This window comes from Perognathus longimembris, chromosome 4 (genome assembly GCF_023159225.1).
Source record: "Perognathus longimembris pacificus isolate PPM17 chromosome 4, ASM2315922v1, whole genome shotgun sequence".
NCBI classification, from domain to species: Eukaryota; Metazoa; Chordata; class Mammalia; order Rodentia; family Heteromyidae; genus Perognathus; species Perognathus longimembris.
The window spans coordinates 10821170-10840957 of NC_063164.1; the positions used below are offsets into that span (position 1 = coordinate 10821170).

General features: G+C 47.4%; 1 protein-coding gene across 1 annotated transcript; it reads left to right on the forward strand.

Annotated features, from left to right (window-relative positions):
- Window positions 1-1217: 1217 nt before the first annotated feature.
- Fam124b (family with sequence similarity 124 member B) lies at window positions 1218-6999 on the forward strand. Its single transcript, XM_048344153.1, has 2 exons — window positions 1218-2006; window positions 6185-6999. Exons 1-2 carry the CDS (start codon window positions 1266-1268, stop codon window positions 6635-6637), a joined length of 1194 nt encoding a protein of 397 aa, XP_048200110.1. The 5' UTR covers window positions 1218-1265; the 3' UTR covers window positions 6638-6999.
- Window positions 7000-19788: the final 12789 nt, after the last annotated feature.

Sequence of the window (19788 nt, forward strand, 5' to 3'; positions counted from 1 at the left end):
TGCCAGTCCTGGGCCTTGAACTCAGGGCCTGAGCACTGTCCCTGGCTTCCTTTGGCTCAAGGCTAGCACTCTGCCACTTGAGCCACAGCGCCACTTCTGGCCATTTTCTATATATGTGGTGCTGGGGAATTGAACCCAGGGCTTCCTGTGTACAAGGCAAGCTCTCTTGCCACTAGGCCATATTCCCAGCCCCCAGCAAGTGATTTTGGAATTGCTATTTAGAACACATTGAAGGATTGGGTTCAAAGCTTGGCAACCGCTTATTGAAGTTCATTCAGTACACAGTGGCTAGCAAATGTGAAGCAAAAGCAACTAGAAATTGCTCTGGTGTTCCTTGCTTTCCTCCAGGAAGAATACCTAAGGTGGGAATTTCTTGCTCCAACAAGGCAGTACAGCAGTTGAATGTCTCAGGTCCTGGATTCAAATACTCCCTGAACTACTTACTCCTTTACTGTGAAATCTTGGGCTTAACTCTTCTATGCCCTAATTCCCTTATCAATAACCTCTTCCTAGAGGATGATTAAATCCATTTATGTAACTGTTTTAGGGCAGTTTAAGATCACGTGGTAGGTATAAGTAATTGTTATTAACAGTGAAATGCTCACCTTTCTCAAGAATTTGCATGACTAGCAGGCCGGTGACTCCTGCCTGTAATCCTCCCTGTATAAGAGGCTGAGATCGAGGACTGGGGCTCAAAGTCAGCCCAGGGCAGAAAAAAATCTCACCTATCCTTATGTGCAACAAACCAGCCAAAAGGCACAAGTGGAGATGCGGCTCCAGTTGATAGAGCACCAGCCTGGAGTGAAAAAGCCAAGGGAACAGCACCAAGTCTTGAGTTCAAACCCCACCCCCAAAACAACAGAAATGCATCAATCATAGCTGACTTTTAGCTCTTGGTTTCTGACCCCTTTCTCTTTAGTACATTGAAACCCTCTTCATTCCTTAGAGCAAGCAATTTTCAGAGAAGCGGGAGTGATTTAGACTAAATGATCTTCTCTTCAGGCTCTAGCATCAGCTGTTCAAAAATACAAAACGAGGGGAAGTGGGGAAGGACCAGCGTGGGGAATGGCTGCGGCCTGCAGGAAGCGCCTGGGATCGGTAACCAGGAAATCCCAGCTCATTGTGGGGCCATGGGATGCTTGCCTTTCCTACTCCGCCCTTTCCTTGGCTGAGCTGTGTGTCAGAGCCACCCGTGGTGTTCAGGAGGATGGGTTTTTAGGTCACACAGAGACCGATCCTCTTGGAAGCCTGCGCCCTGGCCCACCATGGAGGACCCACAGGAGCCTCTGGCCATGACGGTCCACCTCCTCGCGGACTCCGGGCAGGGCTCGCTTCTCCAGCAGGCTCTGGATCAGCTCCTGGATCCCATCTGCCCCGAGGTGCGGCTCTTCCAGGTGTCCGAGCGGATCGGATCGGGGAGGGACAACAACGGCGGCAAGAAGCACGCCCGGCGGTCTGAGCTCCCGGGCAAGTCGGTGATGCTCTTGCTGAATGCAAGCCTGGGCCAGGCGCGGCTGTTCCGGATAGTGGAGTCTCTCCGGCGCCCCCCCTGGCAGTGGGTCCCCGCCCAGGCGGCCCCGGGGAGGCCCTGCCCACACCTCCTCGCCGCCAGGCAGGAGGTCTACAGCCTGGGCCACCAGCTGCCCACGTGGAGCGTGCGGCAGGGCCGCGGAGGGCCCGACATCCTCAGGGTAACGCTGCGCTGCCGGTTCGAGAACTACGAGGACGCCATCCGGCTGTACGGCCTGATCCTGCAGCGAGAGGCGGCCGTGCACAAGAGCACCTTCTGCGTCTTCGTGCTCTATGGCACCCCCCGCTTCGCCCTGCAGCTCTCCCTGAAGCAACTGCCCCCCGGGAGGTCGGTGGACCCCAAAGAGTCTTCGGTGCTGCAGTTCCAGGTGCAAGAGCTCGGCCAGCTGGTGCCTCTGCTGCCCAACCCCTGTGCGCCCATCAGCCGCACCCGCTGGCGTACCCAGGACTACGATGGCCACACGATTCTGCTGCAGGTAGCTCTTGGTTCCTGGGACTTGGCACGGTGCGCGTTTGTTGTGCCGGTTCAGGGGGTTGAATTCAGGGTCTGGGTGCTGTGTCCCTTAGCTTTGTTTTTTTTGCTCAAGGCTGGTGCTCTACCACTTGAGTCAGGCGTCTACTTCCAACTTTTGGGTGCTTAATTGGAGATAGGAGTCTCCTGGACTTTCCTGCCTGGGCTGGCCTCTAACGGTGACCCACAGATCTCAACCCCTTGAATAGCTGGGATGACAGGCATGACTCCCCTAAGTACCGGGCGGGAACTGGGTGATTGTCTATCTAGACAGGCCTTGGAGATGGTTTTCCATCTTGGTTACAATTTAGAAGTCCCAGGGAACTTTCAAACTTTCCCACACCCTGCTCAACACCAGGCCAGTTCACCCAGAATCCTTTGCTGGGGACCCAGAGGTGCTTCAAACAGGAGCTACTCGCTGATGGTAATAAGAGTTGAGTATTAATAAACCTCCCTATGTACAGGTAAGAAAGTTCTCGTTTGGCGAACTTGCACCTGAAAAGCAGTTTGTAATTGGGGTCAGACAATGTCTCTCCTGAGCACTGCATTGAACACATCTGCTAACTATCCATATTTTGTCCAAGCTGTGGGTCAGGAATAAAATGAGCTTTTCCCACCAGACCTAAGGAACTTTTCAATTGGAGGTTGCGCTTGGGGAAGGTTGAGATCACAGTATTATCAACTTCACTTTTAAGCAACTCCTATCACTGCCATTTTTTTTTTTATCACCAATTAAGTTAGATGGCTAGAACCCCTTAGAAAGAAAAATCTTGAAATTGTACCTCTTTTTGTAGCTGTCAAAACTTCAGTAGGAGTTAAACCCAATGTGACAGTCACATTGTACTGTCTCTTACGAGGTGGGATGTGGCAGCTGAGCTTTGGGCTTCAGTTTCCTCATCAGCTCAGTGTTGAGCTCTTTTACTAGATGGCCACTGGCCATTAGTTATCTACTGGAAGTGTTCCTACTCAAAACATCTTTAAGACAGGGCCCTACATTAAGATTATAAAATTAATAATTTCATTTAATCCTTATAAAATGTACAATGTTACTATGATTCCTATTTTTAGGTGAGGAAACAGGTGTGCAGAGCTCAGTTACTTGTCTGAGATACAGTTAGAAAGTGCTTCTCAGGCCTGGAAGTCTATGTGGTTAACAATTATAGGCTAGGTACGGTGACTCACACCTGTAATCCCAGCTTTGTGGGAGGTGGAGGTAAAATCACTGTCTAAGTCTGACCCCAGGCAAAAGGGAGACCCTGTCTTAAAAACTAAAGCAAAAAGAAAGAAAGAAAAAGCTGGGGTGTGGCTCAAATGATCGAATGCTTGCCTCACAAAGGCAAGACTCTGATTTCAAACCCCAGGACTGCTAAGACAGACAGACAGGCGGACAGACAGAAAGAAAGAATGAGTGAAAGAAAGAAAGTAATTGTTCAGTCTAGTAGGCCGTGGCCGTGTATGTGTATATGAATGTGTTCATCGCAATGTTCACAGGAAAAGATCCCACCTTTTGTGTCCCCGAGTAATGATTAGAAATCCCCTTCAGGTCTATCAGATAAACAGATCACAAAGTAAAACAAGCTGCCCTCTCCAGTGCAGCCTCTTATCTTAGTTCATAAAGCAAGACTCCGACTGATTCTACCTTACATGATTTCAGAATTGTTCGCCTGCCTTGTTTTCTTTAAATGTCTACTATGTCAAGTTCCTAAGGCATCCGCGGTTTCTCCTTCAGTGTTAATCTCCAGGATCTAATGTCAACGTCACTGGCTAATAACAATGTAGTGTGGGGGGGGGGGGCACACATGCATGCGCACGCATGCGTGCCTGTGTGCGTGTGTGTTTACACATTTGTGCGGCAGCAGGCACGACCTTATTTCTTCTTGTTTTAAAGGCTACACGTTGCTTCCTTTGGACTCACAGTGTATGCCATTCGTTTTGTTGTGAAGTCGAGCCCCATCTGGGGAGGGTGGGAGGATGATGTTGGATAAAGGGGAAAACCCGTGAGAAATATAACAAGAGCCCCATCCCCTCACGATCGTCTGCCCCTAGGGTGGAGCAGAGCATCCTTTTATCCTCACAGCTGCCCCCCTTGGGTCCTGAAAAGTCTCCCCAAACATGTACGTACTTCTTCCTCCATCCCCTCTCCTCCATATCTCTGTATCTACAACTCTATGCTTTTGCCAAGAGAATGAAGGATTGTCTTCTGGAAAATTCTTCACTGCATCACCAGGCCCACCCATCACTGGTAGAGTTGGCATGGCTCTTACCTACCTGTGCTCTGCTGGTAACCGCCCCCACCGCCATGGACTAACGGAGAGCCCTACAACGCTCCTGAGAACAAGCGGCCATGTTCTGTCTTTAAAAAAAGAGCATTCGCCGAAATTAGTGAGATGAAAGGTTTTATGTGATTTTTGGCCAAATCCGTTGCCTCTGCATTACCCTTTCTTAACACCCTCCCTTCTTCCCCCTCCTTTCAAGCGGTTCTGATGGTTTCGTTATGCCATTTTCATATCTATCATAATATACTTGGGACATCTCTCTCCTTTATCACCTCTCCTTTGCTCTGCCTCTGTCCCACTGGTGTTTCCCCAAACAGCCCCCCCCCTTCTTACAATCATGTCATCTAGTAATAACTAGAATGATGACTGTTGTGACGATTACTATTTGGTCTAGAGTCTTCATGTGAGGGAAAACATGCACTGTTTCTTCTTCTGAGTTCAGCTCATCTGGTTCGACTTGATGATCTCCTTCCGCTCCATTTATTTTCTTCTCAATGACAGCACTGCATTCTTCTTTACTGATGGATAATACTCTCTAAGTACAAACAATCTTTTCCTCATCCTCTCACCAGATCTTGGGCACCTAGGCAGATTCTCCAGCCTGGTGATTGTAAAGAGTGTAAACATGGATATGCCAGGCTGTCTCTTGGGCTTTGTGCCCAAGAATCATATAGCAGGATCCTATTGTAGTTATATTTCTAAGTTCTGGAGGAAACTTCCACGCTGATCTCCATAGTGATCGCACTAACTTACATTCTGACCAACGATGTATAAGGACTCAATTTTTTTTCTTCTACATCCTTGCCAGCCTTTGTCGTTGTTTTCTTGATGATGACCGTTGCGATGGATGGGATGGAATCTTAGTGCCATTTGGCTTCACATTTCTTTTGTAGCTAAAGATGTCAAGCATTTCTTCATATCTTTAGTAACCCTTTGTACTTCTGAGAACTGTTCAATTCACGTGCCCATTTATTAGTTGGATTATCTGCTCTTTTGGCATGTTTAGGGTTCTTATATATTCCGAGTATTAATCTTCTGTGGAATAAATAGCTTGCAAATATGTTTATTCTGTTCTTGGGTTGTCTATTTAGTCTGATCATTGTTTTGTCTTTGCATCCAAGAAGTTTAAAGCAAATCCATTTGTCAATTATTTCTCTTATTCTCTTATTTCTTGAGTGTATATATATAGATAGATAGATTCATCTATCTTATGATTAGTATTATGTATTTATAGTTTTTCTGTACATTGTTTTTTTTTTTTTTTGCCAGTCCTGGGGCTTGAACTCAGGGCCTGGGCACTGTCCCGGAGCCTCTTTATGCTTAAGGCTAGCACTCTACCACTTGAGCCACAGCGCCACTTCTGCCTTTTTGGGAGTATTTTATTGGAGATAAGAGTCTCACAGGCTTTTCTGCCGAGGCTGGCTTTGGGTTGCGATCCTCAGATCTCAGCCTCCTGAGTAGCTAGGATGACAGGCTTGAGTCTCAGGCACCTGGCTCCTTTTTTGTTTAGTTTTTTTAAATTTTATTTTATTAAGGGTTGGGCCCCAGGCATGGATAGGTTCTGAAGACCAAAATTTGCTCTGCAGAGTGAGGTCCTCGAACCCTAGCTGTGCCTGTCTGCTCATTGTGGCCACAGGTGAGCGCTCCCAGACGCCATGCCCAGTCTCTTGCTGTTGCCCACAGCGAGCGGAGGGAAAGAAGCTGATGGGAGTCGGTGCTGACTGGATAATCAGACTGACCCGGGGTCTCCTCTGACTCCACGGAGCCGGCAGGGGTGTGGTGTGGCAGGGCCTGGGCAAGGCATGGGGGTGGTACTCGGTGCCTTTTTAAAATAACCTCCATTTCGTCCTCCTCTCCGGCCCCGTAGGTGCAGCTGGGGCCAGGCCTGGGTGTGCAGAACGGGGAACTTTCCTCTCGGGCCGCTCTGGAGTCCAGGCTGGCTGCCGGGTGTGCGCACCGAACCCTAGGACCGAGGCCCCCCAGGAGCCGGAGCAGGAGATTCCGGGCGCGCTCCCTGCAGTTTCCAGAGCCCTGCGGCAGGAGCTGGGACTGGGCTCAGCCCGGCCAGCCCGGATCTAGAGCGCAGGCCCCCGGGGAGGCCTGCTTCCAGCGGCTTGAAGCTGAGACGGACGTGGACACGGGATTCACCATCATGAATTCCCAGCCCTTTTGGAGCCCATTTCCAAGGGACTTGCAGGCCAGCCAGCCGCAGGTCACCTCCCCAGGTAAAGACGGTCCTGAAGCCACAGGAACCTCCCCGTGCCCCCATCGCCTGCCAATCCAGGGTGCAGAAAAGGAAGAGGAGGAGTTCTTTATATAGCCTGAACCGGAGGGCGTGGCTCCAGTGGATCGGATGGGACGCAACGATGGGGCCTAGGCCCCGGCTCTTGGGTCCATGAAAAGGGCCGAGCCACGTGCAAGTCCATTCTGCTTTCCCTTCCAACGTTCCAGGCCCCCCCATGCGGAGGAGCCTGCGGGGGTCCCGCCGGAGAGGAAGGCAGCCGGGGCCAGGCGTGCATTTCCCGGGGCGCAGAGAGGGACGCACCGGCCTGGGCTGCAGCCCCGTGCGCTGCGTGCACGGTCATTAGCATGTGTCATTCGCTCTTCCGTTTTCCTTGGGTTTGCAGAGTGTATCCCCGTGGACAGCACGGGACTGCTTAGGCGTTCGTGCTTTTTAATTTTTATGTGCCCTCCTTTGGAAACTAGGCCAGCCTTGTTCGCCACCTCCCCCCCCCCCCCCTGCGATTTCCGCCTTGAAATGTGCTTGCACCGCAGCGAATGAAAATTCAAAGTGTGCGGGGAAAACCGTCGACGACGTTGTTGTTTGCTTTTTAATGAGCAGAAACACTGGCAGCCAGAAAATCAGGTTAACACGGATGTTACACTCTCAAGTTTTGCTGTTTTTCTATCTCTTGATTTAAAAAAAAAATTATATTGTTGAGGAGCCAGCAAGTCCTGTTACAAACCAAGAAAGTCCTAGCATGTGGATAATCTGAGATCTCCGCTGAGAATATTATGGAGATTGGACAGACTGGTTAATGGCATAGGATTTGGATTCTTTTGACCATATTTAAATTCCACAGGGCCTTTGCAATGCTCCTTGTTCGTTCGATTCTATGTGATCACCCAATAAATATTTTATGGCACACTCCTGCTTGAAAAGGTGTTGGTTGTACATATAGTAGATATACATTCAGTGGCTCTCACACTAAAATAATGCCTTCTTCCCTGCCTTCCTCCCTCCCTCTCTCCCTTCCTCCACATCCTCCTTCCCTTCCTCCCTCCCTCCCTCCCTCCTCCCCTCCCCTCTCTTCCTTCCAACAGATCTTGTAAAAGCAAGTGTAGGCTGAGCTTGCTCAGAAAACTCAAGTGATGAGATTTTCCAGGGCTGAAGTAGTAGCTCCAGGGGTAGAGTGCCAGCCTAGCAAGCATAAGTACCCGAGTTCAAAACTCACCCTGCTAAAGAAAAGGAAAAGAAAAAAGAGAATATTTTAAAAATGGAATTTTTGCATTTTTTTCTGTCCATAAAGTATAAGTATAATTTCATTTCTATTTTTGCTCTTCCAGATTAAAGCTTGATCTCAGAAAATAGAATGAATAACTTAATTTTGGTATGGCTTCCTATAAGAGGGTTTAAAAATATCTTATTTCAGTTGAACTTTGAGTTGCCTGGAACAGTATAGCTGGGGAGTTTTAGAATATCCGTCTCACTTTTCTTTCTTTTTTTTTTTTTACTGTTATCTGAATGTCTTTCACTCAATACCTGAGTGAGAATAACTAAATGGAAATCATAAAGAATATTGAGAAATTTGAGCAAGTACCCTCTAAAATTGACTTGCAAGGTAAGACACTCTTAAAATGCCACCTATTCTGTCCTACAGAATATAAAAAATCCAAATTGTGACATTATGCCAGCGGCCTTCGTGGGAAAGGCTCAGCTTCCGCATTTTCTATGTATGTGACCTTGAACATGTCAGGCTCTTTGATCCTCTGGAGCCTACGTACTGTAGCAAAGGTCATTAGGAGAATCCAGCTGACGCCTGATGAAAGCTTTCACGTATTACCAAGCACGATCCATGTGGGAGATGATTTGATTTTTACTGTTATTGCCTCAATATTGTTATATACTATAGTAATAATACAGCTGGACCTTCAGGCCTACTATTTTAAAATGTCATGAAGATAGTTTTCTTTTATGAGACAAGTTTTAGTATGATCACTGAAACAGTAAAAAGACACATCTGCTTTCCTGATTTTTTTTTTTTTACTACATGTGCCATTGTTTATGATCCTGAATCTCAGAGGAAAATTATGTGTAGTAAAAAATCAAATACATCCTGAAATTTGGCAAAGAAGACATGCAGTAAGAATGAACTAGGAACTAATTGAATCCAGTTTGTCAAATTAGGTTTAACCATTGTCTAACATGTAAAATGTTGTCACCTGTTAAACCCAATGATCAGAATATTTTATTTCTCTTTTTAGGTATATTAAAAATCAGCTATATTGTAACTGTTGGGCTACTTTTAACCTTATTTGTAGTATTTTACACTTTTCAAGCAACCTTTGGCCATTGATGAACATGAACAGAATTAATATTGGGAAGCTTGTGAAGATATCTGTCAGTCCAGGTAGAGTGAGGGATGTTAAGATTGGAGGTGACCAGGTGAAGATGCGGAGATGGAGATGTACTTGATTCCTGCCAGCAGGTGGCGCTGTCGCCCCAGCTCCCCAGCTGCCCCTGGTCTCTTTCACATCCAGCCATCCTGAGGACCAATTCCAGTTACACAGGGAGAGGCCCTGGTGGAAAGAGAGAGACCTTTCTTCCCCCACAGAACTGGGGGCTGGAGTCCCACCCAGCACACACTGTATTGCTTTTTTTTTTTTTTTTTTGCCAGTCCTGGGCCTTGGACTCAGGGCCTGAGCACTGTCCCTGGCTTCTTTTTGCTCAAGGCTAGTAGCACTCTGCCACTTGAGCCACAGCGCCACTTCTGGCCGTTTTCTGTATATGTGGTGCTAAGGAATCGAACCCAGGGCCTCATGTATACGAGGCAAGCACTCTTGCCACTAGGCCATATTCCCAGCCCCCCGTATTGCTTTTTGATTAAAAAAAGTTTCATCTCCATGACACAAAATGTCTAGAAATTCCCGAAACAATTCTGCCTGCTGTTCTAGTGCTTTCTCCAAGCCTTCTTGTCTTTGGACTACTGTGTCTGCTGTTTCTTCTTCTCCGTCCTTGTCCCTTTCCATTCATTTTCTGTTCCTCCTGTTTCCTTTTCTTCCTCAGGTAGGCACTTTTCCTACTTTGCCTGGGGAAGACCTCGTGCAGCTGGGCAGCGGCTCCCTCCTGGTTACTCCTCTTTATTTAGTAAGGGAACATCCCTGCCAGTCCTTTCCCTTATCCTTCCTTCCCTCTGTTTCTCTGTTTCTGAGACTCACTCCTGGGGTCTGGGTCTCCTCTGCCTATTCCACAACAGGTCCTGTGTGGCAGGCCCCAGGCTGATCTGCTTTCCTTCCGTGTCTTAACCAGCGAGGCTCACTGGCAAAGCCCCTAATGTAGCTCAGCTGAGGGACAAGGGGATTGTGAGGGCTTACAAGGATCTAGAAACACTGCCAACGTCGAGGGAGACGCCCACGGTCACACTGGAAATGATGCTGACAGGCTTGTCGCAAATGCTGTTCAAATTCCTGTGGCCACAGACTGTGGTAGATTTCAGCTAATATCCACTGTAAGTCCCTGTCCTGTTGTCCATCTCTCTCACACAGGACTGCAGCTGAATTTTGGAACTGTCTCTTGTCTTTTTGCAATTAACAAACCAAGTTAAGTAACACTGAATTTCAGCAGAGTTTCCTTTCTACGAGGTGTAGTTGATGACCTTAAAAAAATTCAGCTGGGCACTGGTGGTTCACGTCTGTAATCCTGGCTACTCAAGAGGCTAAGATCTGAGGATTGTGGTTTGAAACCAGCCTGGACAGAAAAGTACGAGACTCTTATTTCCAATAAACTACTGAGAAAAATCTGGGGGTGGCACTGTGACTCAAGTGCTAGTCTTGAGCACAAAGAGGCTCAGGGACAGTGCCCAGGCTCTGAGTTCAAGCCCCAGGACCGGCAACAAACAAATAATACATAAATAAATACATAATCATAAATTTGCCACTAGAGGGCACTGTTGCAACGCAAACAAAATTACTCTGGGCTCTCTGTGTGTGTGTGTGTGTGTGTGTGTGTGTGTGTGTGTGTGTGTGTGTGGATTGGGGAGGGAGATAGTTGCCAAGAGAAAACATCGTGAATATTTAAACTTTTATTTCTATTTAGGCAATTTCCCTCAGACCCTTGATTGGGTTCATGACCAAGAAGATTGCCCTACTAGTTATATGTTCTCACCTGGAGGTTTGATGGGAACCTTTGTTGTGTCTGTGTGTGTGCATGTGTGCAACGGGGCACACGTGTGTGCAAGGACCCTGGCTCTGACCCCAGGGAGTCGCCATGTCTAGTGTCTGTGGTGCTGCCGGATCCCAGGCACCGGCTGGTTCTACAGCCTGATTTTGGTTGTGAGTCTGTGAGGCGATCCTTTCGTTTTTATGCATTCTCTAAGCCCATTTCTTCAGGGTTCTGATCATTTTTTTTTCTTAGCTTGCACTAGAACGATTCTGTTCATATACAAAATAACATGGATGCAAGTGAAGACTAAGGCCAACACCTGAGCGCCATGGGAAGGAAATGGATTTTCTTGGCTTTGATGCCTTCATGCTCCACTCTCTTGGGGGCTGCTTTTCTCTTTTGTGGCTGTGAGGAGAGAGGCCCTGTTCCTTCCCTGCTTTGCAGGCTAAGGAAGCACAGGGAGAGCCAGGGAGCGGAAGCAGGGCCCCTTCGGCGAAAGGGTTTACTCCTGGCCCAAACCCCACTGTGGCTGGTAAGGAGAGGAGACTGCTCCCGTGGGCCGTGTCCGTGGGTCCCGGCTAGGAGCGAGGAATCTCATGTGGATCAAGTGAGACCGTCTGGCACATGGAGCCCAGGGCTCTGCTTTATTCTCTTTGGGCCTGTATTTGCTTCGCAGGCTGTTTAACAAGCGATCACACATTTCATGACTTAAGACGAGACTTCTTCTGACAGAATCCTGGTCACCATCAGTCCAGGGGCAAGGTGGACGAGGGTGGCTCTCCCTGGGAAGCCCCCAGTGGAACCCCGCCCGGTCTCCTGTAACTTGCAGGGGCTCCATGTGCTTCTGATCTGACCACCCCACATCTAGCGCCTGTGCTGCCTTTTCCCACCTTCCTCTTCTCTGGCTTTCCTGTCTCTGCCATGCACTCTGGTCACTGGATTTAGGGCCTACCTAGTTAACCAGCAATCAGCCCATCAATAAGATCCACCATTCAATTGCACCTGAAAAGACTTCTCCTTCAAATGTCGTAGTCATAGACACAGGCTCTGGTTTTGGGGATGAAGACATTCATTTGGAGGTTCAACTCCATGCACAGCCCCTCCACTGAGAAGACCATTCCTGGTTCTTTCATTTGTATTGTCATCACCCTCCTTTTGTTGTCACACCCTGCTGGCTCTCACATGCAGGTGTTCTCTCTCTCTCTCTCTGGTTTAATAATACTCTCTGAGGCTGGTTTCCATAATCGTATAATCGTAGGCAATCATTTCTGCCTTTTAATTCAGAGCAATAAAATTTATGCACCAAATAATGTATGAGATGCTACCCTAGGAATTAATAAGAAAGGCAAGTATAACTTACAGCCTGTGTATTGAATAGTTTGGTATCTTAATTGCCTGTCCAGATGGAAGTCATTTGGGCCTCTCTCCTCCCAATATTTTTCTCACGTTCAATTGCAGGCTTAGCCACCAATCACTGAACAGCGACTGGCCAAAGCTGGAAAATATTATTTCCTATTTCCTCTTCTTCATTCTCTTCCTCCTGCTCCTCATCCTCCTTCCTCTCCAGTGTATTTTTTTCTTTTCTCTTTAAAATAATCTTTAAGTAGTTGTACAAAGGAACTGCCATTCAACTGACTACTTTAGGAATCCAATGCACCTAGATCAATGTCACGCCTTTCCTCATTCTCCACATCCCCCCAACCCCAGTCCTTCATCCAGTGTCCTTAATTTTGTAACATAGACATTGCATTTTATGACTGAGTTTTCCCCCTTACTCCCTTCCAAGTATTCGTGCCCTGGTGTTTATTTTGTGGGACTGTGAGTTCGCCTTCCAGCTCTCCTTTTTCAAATCAGTCCCAGTGTTTAGCTTCTTCAATTGGCTCTGAACAATGGAAGGGCATGGAAAGGCACAGGCTAAAATCCAATTTGCCTGCCTTCATACTAATCATTCAAAAGATCCTATCTGACATGTTCTATCGCTGAGTGGTGGCCTCATCAGCCTTCCCAGCTCTGAGGGGAGGGGTTCACGGGGTGATTTCTGTGTCACACATCACAGGCACAGACAGAGGTCAGCATCAGGGTTCCATGGGCTTGAGTGTCCATCATGTGTTCCCTCCAAGAATTGCCAGCCACGACACTGGCAAGCAGCATGCGAGGCTCTTAAAGACTTGCCTGGGTCAAGACCACAGGGCTTAGGGGCTGGGAATATGGCCTAGTGGTAGAGTGCTTGTCTCATATACATGAAGCCCTGGGTTCGATTCCTCAGCACCACATATATAGAAAATGGCCAGAAGTGGTGCAGTGGCTCAAGTGGCAGAGTGCTAGCCTTGAGCAAAAAGAAGCCAGGGACAGTGCTCGGGCCCTGAGTTCAAGCCCCAGGACTGGCAAAAAATAAAACAAAAGAAACCCACAGGGGCTCAAATGGATTCTTGTGGCTTCATCAGACAAAATTTCTTCCCCTCCCTGCCTTAAAACAAGACAGAAAATTAGTCAGCAGAGTCCGGAGGACCGGGTTTCAAGGGCTTCACATCTTGCAATGCAAGCGGCACAAGCTTTCAGGCACCCCAGAAAGGGTCCCCCAGGGTCAACGCGCAGAAACAACAATGTCTACTTTGTGAACGTCACCCTACGAAGACACCTGTCACAGGAGTGAGAGCCTGACTGCGAGCAGCTTCCTGCACTGCACGATGACCCGGCAAATGAGGTATAATGACCCGGGTAGAGGCTCCGTCACTGCTCACAGTCACACCCGCGGATGTGCGAGCAAGGCCCCTGTCATTTCACAGGGCTTCAGACTTGGTGACCACGGAGAGTTCGCACATGGAATGGACAGAGACCAGCGAGGCAGTGGAAGCCTGTGTCGTAAAGAAAGGTTTGTCTTTTGATGTGAACATAGTTTAGAAAAGAGAGGATGGTGTCGCTGTGTTCTGGGCAGTCGTCTGTGTTGACATGAGTGGTGTCACTAAATGGTGAATGCCAAGCTGGACTATAAAGACGAGGCCCCATTGGTTACGCAAGGGGCCAATATGCGTCCATCCCGTCCGTGTTCTATTAAAATGAAGACCATCTCTGTGTCTGGAGGGGGGATGCTGTAAGGTCATTTGTGCAGGAGGCTACAAAACGGGGTGGAAATAAGATCCATACTCAAATAAATCATATGTCTTCTGCAGTCACGTGAGCCTATGACCATTTCCCTCAGGCCAAATGCAATAATGGAAGAGGTCACAGTGAGAGACACTTCAAAATTCACTAAGGAATTGGGGCCCGACACTCAGTTGGAATGCCAAGGCCCGGGCTCTGTGGCGGTCCACGGGGGAGGGGTTGCCCTGGGGAGGATTTTAGGGGTCTGAGCATCTTGGATAATGATTTGAGAAAAATGGTGCTGAATGGATGCAGGCAGAGGGTGATGTGTCTGTCTTGGTGTGCGTACGGAAGGCACAGAACTGTGGAAGGACCATCATAATTGAGCATTCAATATGTCTGAAGTACTAGAATTTGTGACTTTTGGTGCCAACCCTAAACTTTGAAAGACACCATCCCAAACGTCATCGTGCTGAATGTTGAAATCCTAGAAGATCAAAAAACCTTAAAGTCCAAATTCCTCAAAATCAGAATGCTGAGAAGTGGAACTCCCTCCCCCCCCCCCGAATATTGGGATCCGGAACACTCAAATCCTATAAATGGTAATTCCCATGGTGGAGGTGGCGGGGGGTGGGGAGAAACAGTGTAAAAGAGATAAAGAATGGAATTCTGGAAGGAGTCGTGTGTGTGTGTGCGCGTGCGCGTGCTGATAGTAAGGCTTGAACTCATGGGCTTATACCTTGTCTAGCTTTCCCCCCGCTTCTTTTCTTCTCAAGATTGGCACTCTATCTCCTACTTGAGCCACAGCTCCACTTCTGGTTTTTTGTAAGAGTCTCACAGACTTCCTTGCCTGGGCTGGCTTGGAACCATGATTCTCAGACCTCAGCCTCCTGAGTGGCTAGGATTACAGGTGGCAGCCACCTGTAGCACGTGTAGCACGTGGCTACAAAAGTGATTTTTAAACCCTTATGACTCTTTAATATTGAAAAGGCTTCATTGCACATAAAAATGAAATATAGAATTCATGAGAGAAAAATAATGTTGGGGTCTATCAATAGAGCATCTTTCTTCCTAGAACTGATCTCTTCATCTCTCATCTCATAATTTCCTTGTGATGCTTTCTTTGCACAGTCTGTGCTGTGGTCCGCTATTTTTACACTGTACATGCAGCTGACTTCTAAGGGTTAATAAGACCACGAGGAGCATTGTTTTGACATTATACATTCCCCCATCATACAGCCCAGTGTTCAACTCATAATAGATCTTAAGGCCAGGTTTCTGTGGCTACCCATAGTAAACCCCATTTTCAGGCAGCCCCCATTTTGTTGATTGTTTAAACTATGAGTAACCCAGGCCACCAATTATCCCGGCTAGCAGAACAAGGCCCAGCCGGTCAGGAAACTAACTCCAACCGCCTGGGAATGCTTAACTCTAACCTCCCTGAATGTCTCGAGCCCTGAGCCAATCAGATTTGTACCCGTATCCTAATCTTGCTTGAACACCTGATTGCTGTAACTTGGTTTTGTACCCGTATCCTAATCTTGCTTGAACACCTTATTGCTGTAACTTGGTTTTAGCCTTTATAAGCTCTGTGTAATCGCAGCTCGGGGCTTCCTCCTAACCTCCGCTGTGTCGGTGTGTAGGACGAGGCCCGATCTGCAGCTCGTCTGAATAAAGCCTTGCTTTTGCATTTCGGAACGTCTGGCTCTCGGTGTTCTTCTTGGTGGTCTTCTCGCGACTTGGGCATAACACCATGAGGCTGAGAGTCAGAGCATCACAGTTTCAAAGCCAACTCAGGTTAAAAAAAAAAAAGTTTGGGGACTGGGAATGTGGCTTATCCATAGACTGCTTACTTAGCATGCACAGAGCCCTGGGTTCGATTCCTCAGCACCACATAAACAGAAAAAGCCAGAAGGGGCACTGTGGCTCAAGTGGTAGAGTGCTAGCCTTGAGCAAAAGAAGCTCAGAGACAGCGCCCAGGCCCTGAGTTCAAGTCCCAGGACTGGCAAAAAAAAAAAAAAAGTCTGTGAGACTGCATTTCCAAAAACAACCATTGAAAAGCTGGGCTGAAGATGCGTGGCTGTTGAGGATGTAGACAAGCAGCTGAGCAAGCACGAGGCCATCCATGCAAACTCTGCTATTGGTGCACAGAACTTAAATAACGATTGCATACGTTTTATGGGCAATCCATTTATATGGGTAGAATTGGGTTTTGATAACATTGAAAATATAAATCCTTCAACAGAGTCTTTTTTGTTCTTTTTTGTTTTGCCAGTCCTGGCCTTGAACTCAGGTCCTGGGCACTGTCTCCGGCTTCCTTTAGCTCAAGGCTAGCACTCTACCACTCGGGCCACAGCGCCCCTTCTGGCTTCTCCTGTTTATGTGGTGCTGAGGAATGGAACCCAGGGCTTCATGCATGCAAGGCAAGCACTTTACCACTAAGCCACATTCCCAGCCCCAACAGAGTCTGAAAGCTTGCTGAATGCTGTAGAAGGCGAGCGGTATCATGATTTGGGTGTGGTTTATCACTCTCTTCTTTGCAGTACCCCTCAGGCCCTCACCAGGGCTGGTTGGGAGGTAGAAGCGAGCAGAGAGAGAATGTGAGCCAGAGTCTTCCTTTATTGTGAGCTTGAAGAGAGGACTTGGAATGTTTCCAGCAGAAAGAATTGATGCACATTTGAAGGGATGGATATGCTAAGGAGCCACGGAGCCTGGAACGCCTAAACACCACTCTATCCCTTATGAATGTGTACAGTCGTTATGCTACTATTGAAGAATAATCAAAAGGAGCCTTTATTGTGGTTTCCCTAGGGAAGAATGGGGGGGGGCAGAGCTCACAGGATGAGGAGTGGGTGATGGGCTGGGCTTCAGGGGGTGCAGGCTCTGTGGTACTCGGGCCTGGGTAATGATGGCAGGGAATAAATAGTGGCCCCCAGTGGAGGCCCTGTGAGATCCACACAGAAGCAGGTTCTGAGTTGGGCTCTTGGACGAGCGGGCTGACACACGCTAGCTGCAATCATGGGGGAGTGTTCTTGTGTCTCTCGAACTGACCCAGCCAGGACAGGGCAATCTCTCCCCCATCAGCAAAGCCCCAGAGGTAAAAGCATCAAGATGAAAAGATGTGCTTCCCAGACACGCAGATGAGTAAGGGCAGCAACAAAACACCACTGATCATTTGTACGTGACTGGCGGGACTGGCTTTGTGCCTCATACTTTGAACTCAGTTAATCCAATCCCAGCCTCTGATCTGGTGGTTTTAGCTAGATTAGGTAACTTGCCCAAAGGCATTCTGCTAGTAATCTCTAAATAGGATTACTAACCTAGACTGCTTGGTTCCTGAGAACCACAAGAGGGCAAAGTAAGTTTTGATGTTAGAGGAATGTAGGCTGCTCACAGGAGGTAGCCCTGGTAGAGAGCTTGCACTCAGGGAGAGGGCGGGGGCAGGGTAGATTGTTTTTATTTCTGATTGGGTAGGGGCTGCATGCAGGTGACAGGGGTGGGGGGGTGGGGGTGGGGGTAGTGGTTCAAGCAGGGCACCTGCAGTTCTGCCATTGGAGGCACAGAAAGGGAGGAACAGTCTGGTACTACAGTCACTCCATTTTGCTCTTAAGAACTAATTCCTGCCTTTTGTGGTCATTTGTCACAATGCAGCCAATAGTAGGCTGTTCTTGTTTGAGAAAATGCCAAGATCTTGCCTGATTTGAGGTGTCCAAGCTGCTACAGCCCAACACCGTGCTAGAGGCCCAGACCCATGTCTGTCAGTGTAAACATTGTCCTGAAAATCTTGTATCAAAACCAAGAATCCACGGGCTTCCTGTAGGGTAGCATTCAGGAAATACCCGTCCCATAATTCCAATTTATTGGAAAGAGGAGCCTTGTCCTCAGGAAAACAGTGTTCCCTCTGCTGAAACAGTCTCTCACCTTTTTAATGACTTCACACTTTCCAAATGGTAGGCTCAGTGTTATCAAGTAGGCACCTAGTGCCACCTTGCGAGCAGAAATGGGAGTGTTTTCATTCAGAGCAGGTTACGTAATGCTTAAATATGGATTCCTTCCCAGCGTTTGTTTTTGCTAGTCTTTTTTCTTGTTCTGCTTAGACTCACACTTTCTAAACAAAAACAAAACAATCAAATACATTTGTTTTAAATGTCTGGATATATACCAGTTCAGAACAAATCTAGTGTGCTCAGGTAAACCAAATCCACAAGCTTGGGGAAATCAATGTTAAAAAGAATTCCTAGGGCTGCTAGCCTCTTGTAAACATTCTTGAACAGGTAAACATTAGACATTTCTCTGGAATTGTTGTCATGTGGGTCAGCTGCTTCTTATTTTGATATTCTCGTATGACATTCTGGAGGGTGGGGGAGATGAGAAGGTAATTACAAAATCAAGCTTCTGTCACCTTTATCTAGAGAGCACCTTTGCAACCACTGGAAATTAAAACAACAACAACAAAAGCACCTACAGGAGGAAATTTCAGGTTGACTCAAACTAACCCCAACCTTAATAGAAGTTAGCGCCCCCCTCTTTCCCCAAATCAGAGAATTATATATATGTGAAATGCCTCCCATGTCCTCTGCAGTTTTCACTGAGTTTTCTTACCAGTGTCACACTGCCTCTGTGGTGACAATTGCCTCTAGAGGCTGCTGGTGATGGCGGGCGTGAGGTGAGAGGTTATTGTCCTTACAGTATTTCTTCCTGGCCTATGATCATTCCTATTAATACCATTCTCATCACCCTCTCACCCTTCATCTCCGGTACCCATATCCCTGCCTCTTTTCTATTTCTGTATGTCAGTTGTAAAACACAAGTGTGTGTGTGTGTGTGTGTGTGTGTGTGTGTACGAATTAGGTGCATTCTGGGACAAGGGCTTGAGCTCAAGGCCTTGTGACCTCACTCAGCTTTCTTGCTTGTGGCTGTCACTCTACCACTTGAACCCCACCTCCAGTCTAGCTTTTTTTTTTTTTTTCCAGTCCTGGGGCTTGGACTCAGGGCCTGAGCACTGTCCCTGGAGGCAGTACCTTAAGGTCGTCTCCTCCTCCTCCTCCTCCTCCTCCTCCTCCTCCTCCTCCTCCTCCCCCCCTTCCCCCTCCTCCTCCCCCTCCTCCTCCTCCTCCTCCTCCTCCTCCTCCTCCTCCCTTTCTTGCCTAAGGTAGCACTCTACCACTTGAGCCACAGCGCCACTTCCAGCTTTTTGTGTTTATGTGGTGCTATTGACCCAGGGCTTCATGCATGCTAGGCCAGCACTCCCAGCTCCAGGCTAGCTTTTTGCTGGTAAATTGGAGATGGAGTCATGCAGACTCTTTTGCCTATGCTGACTTTGATATATTGTCCCTCAAATCTCAGCCTCCTGAGTATCACAAGTGGGAGCCATCAGAGCCCAGCTAAAAAATAATTGATCTCATTGTGATATTTTCATATGTGTCTATAACACATTTCGATCACAGTCACCCTGCTATTACTCTTTCTTGTCTCTTCCCACCTCTCCCGTTGCTCCCATTCTTTTTCCTAAATAACCTTTCTTCTTTTGTTGTGTCATTAAAAAAATTTAGATACCTCATGGGAGAAAGTATGTGATAATTGTCTTTCTGAGTCTAGCTTACTTCACTTAACATGAGGGTCTCCAGTTCCATCCATTTTCCTGCAAATGGCATGATTTCATATTTCTTAAGGGCTCATATTCCACTTGTGAATATATGCCACTCTGTGTGTGTGTGTGTGTGTGTGTGTGTGTGTATCCCATTGTCTTTCCTCATTTAACTGTTGATGGCCATAATTTTGCTACAAACCCCAAAGGGTGTTTACAACCGATAAACTTTAAGTGACATTAGTTGGTAATGTAATGGTAAAAAATGGTAAACACTTCTTGTATGTTTATAGAGAATATGGGTATTTTTTATTTTTGTTGGGTAAGAATAGAAACTAGGCTCTAATTTCAGTTTTCTCAACAAGAACTGAGATGAATTAGATAGGTTATTAAAACACACTTGCTACCTGGTATTGAGAAG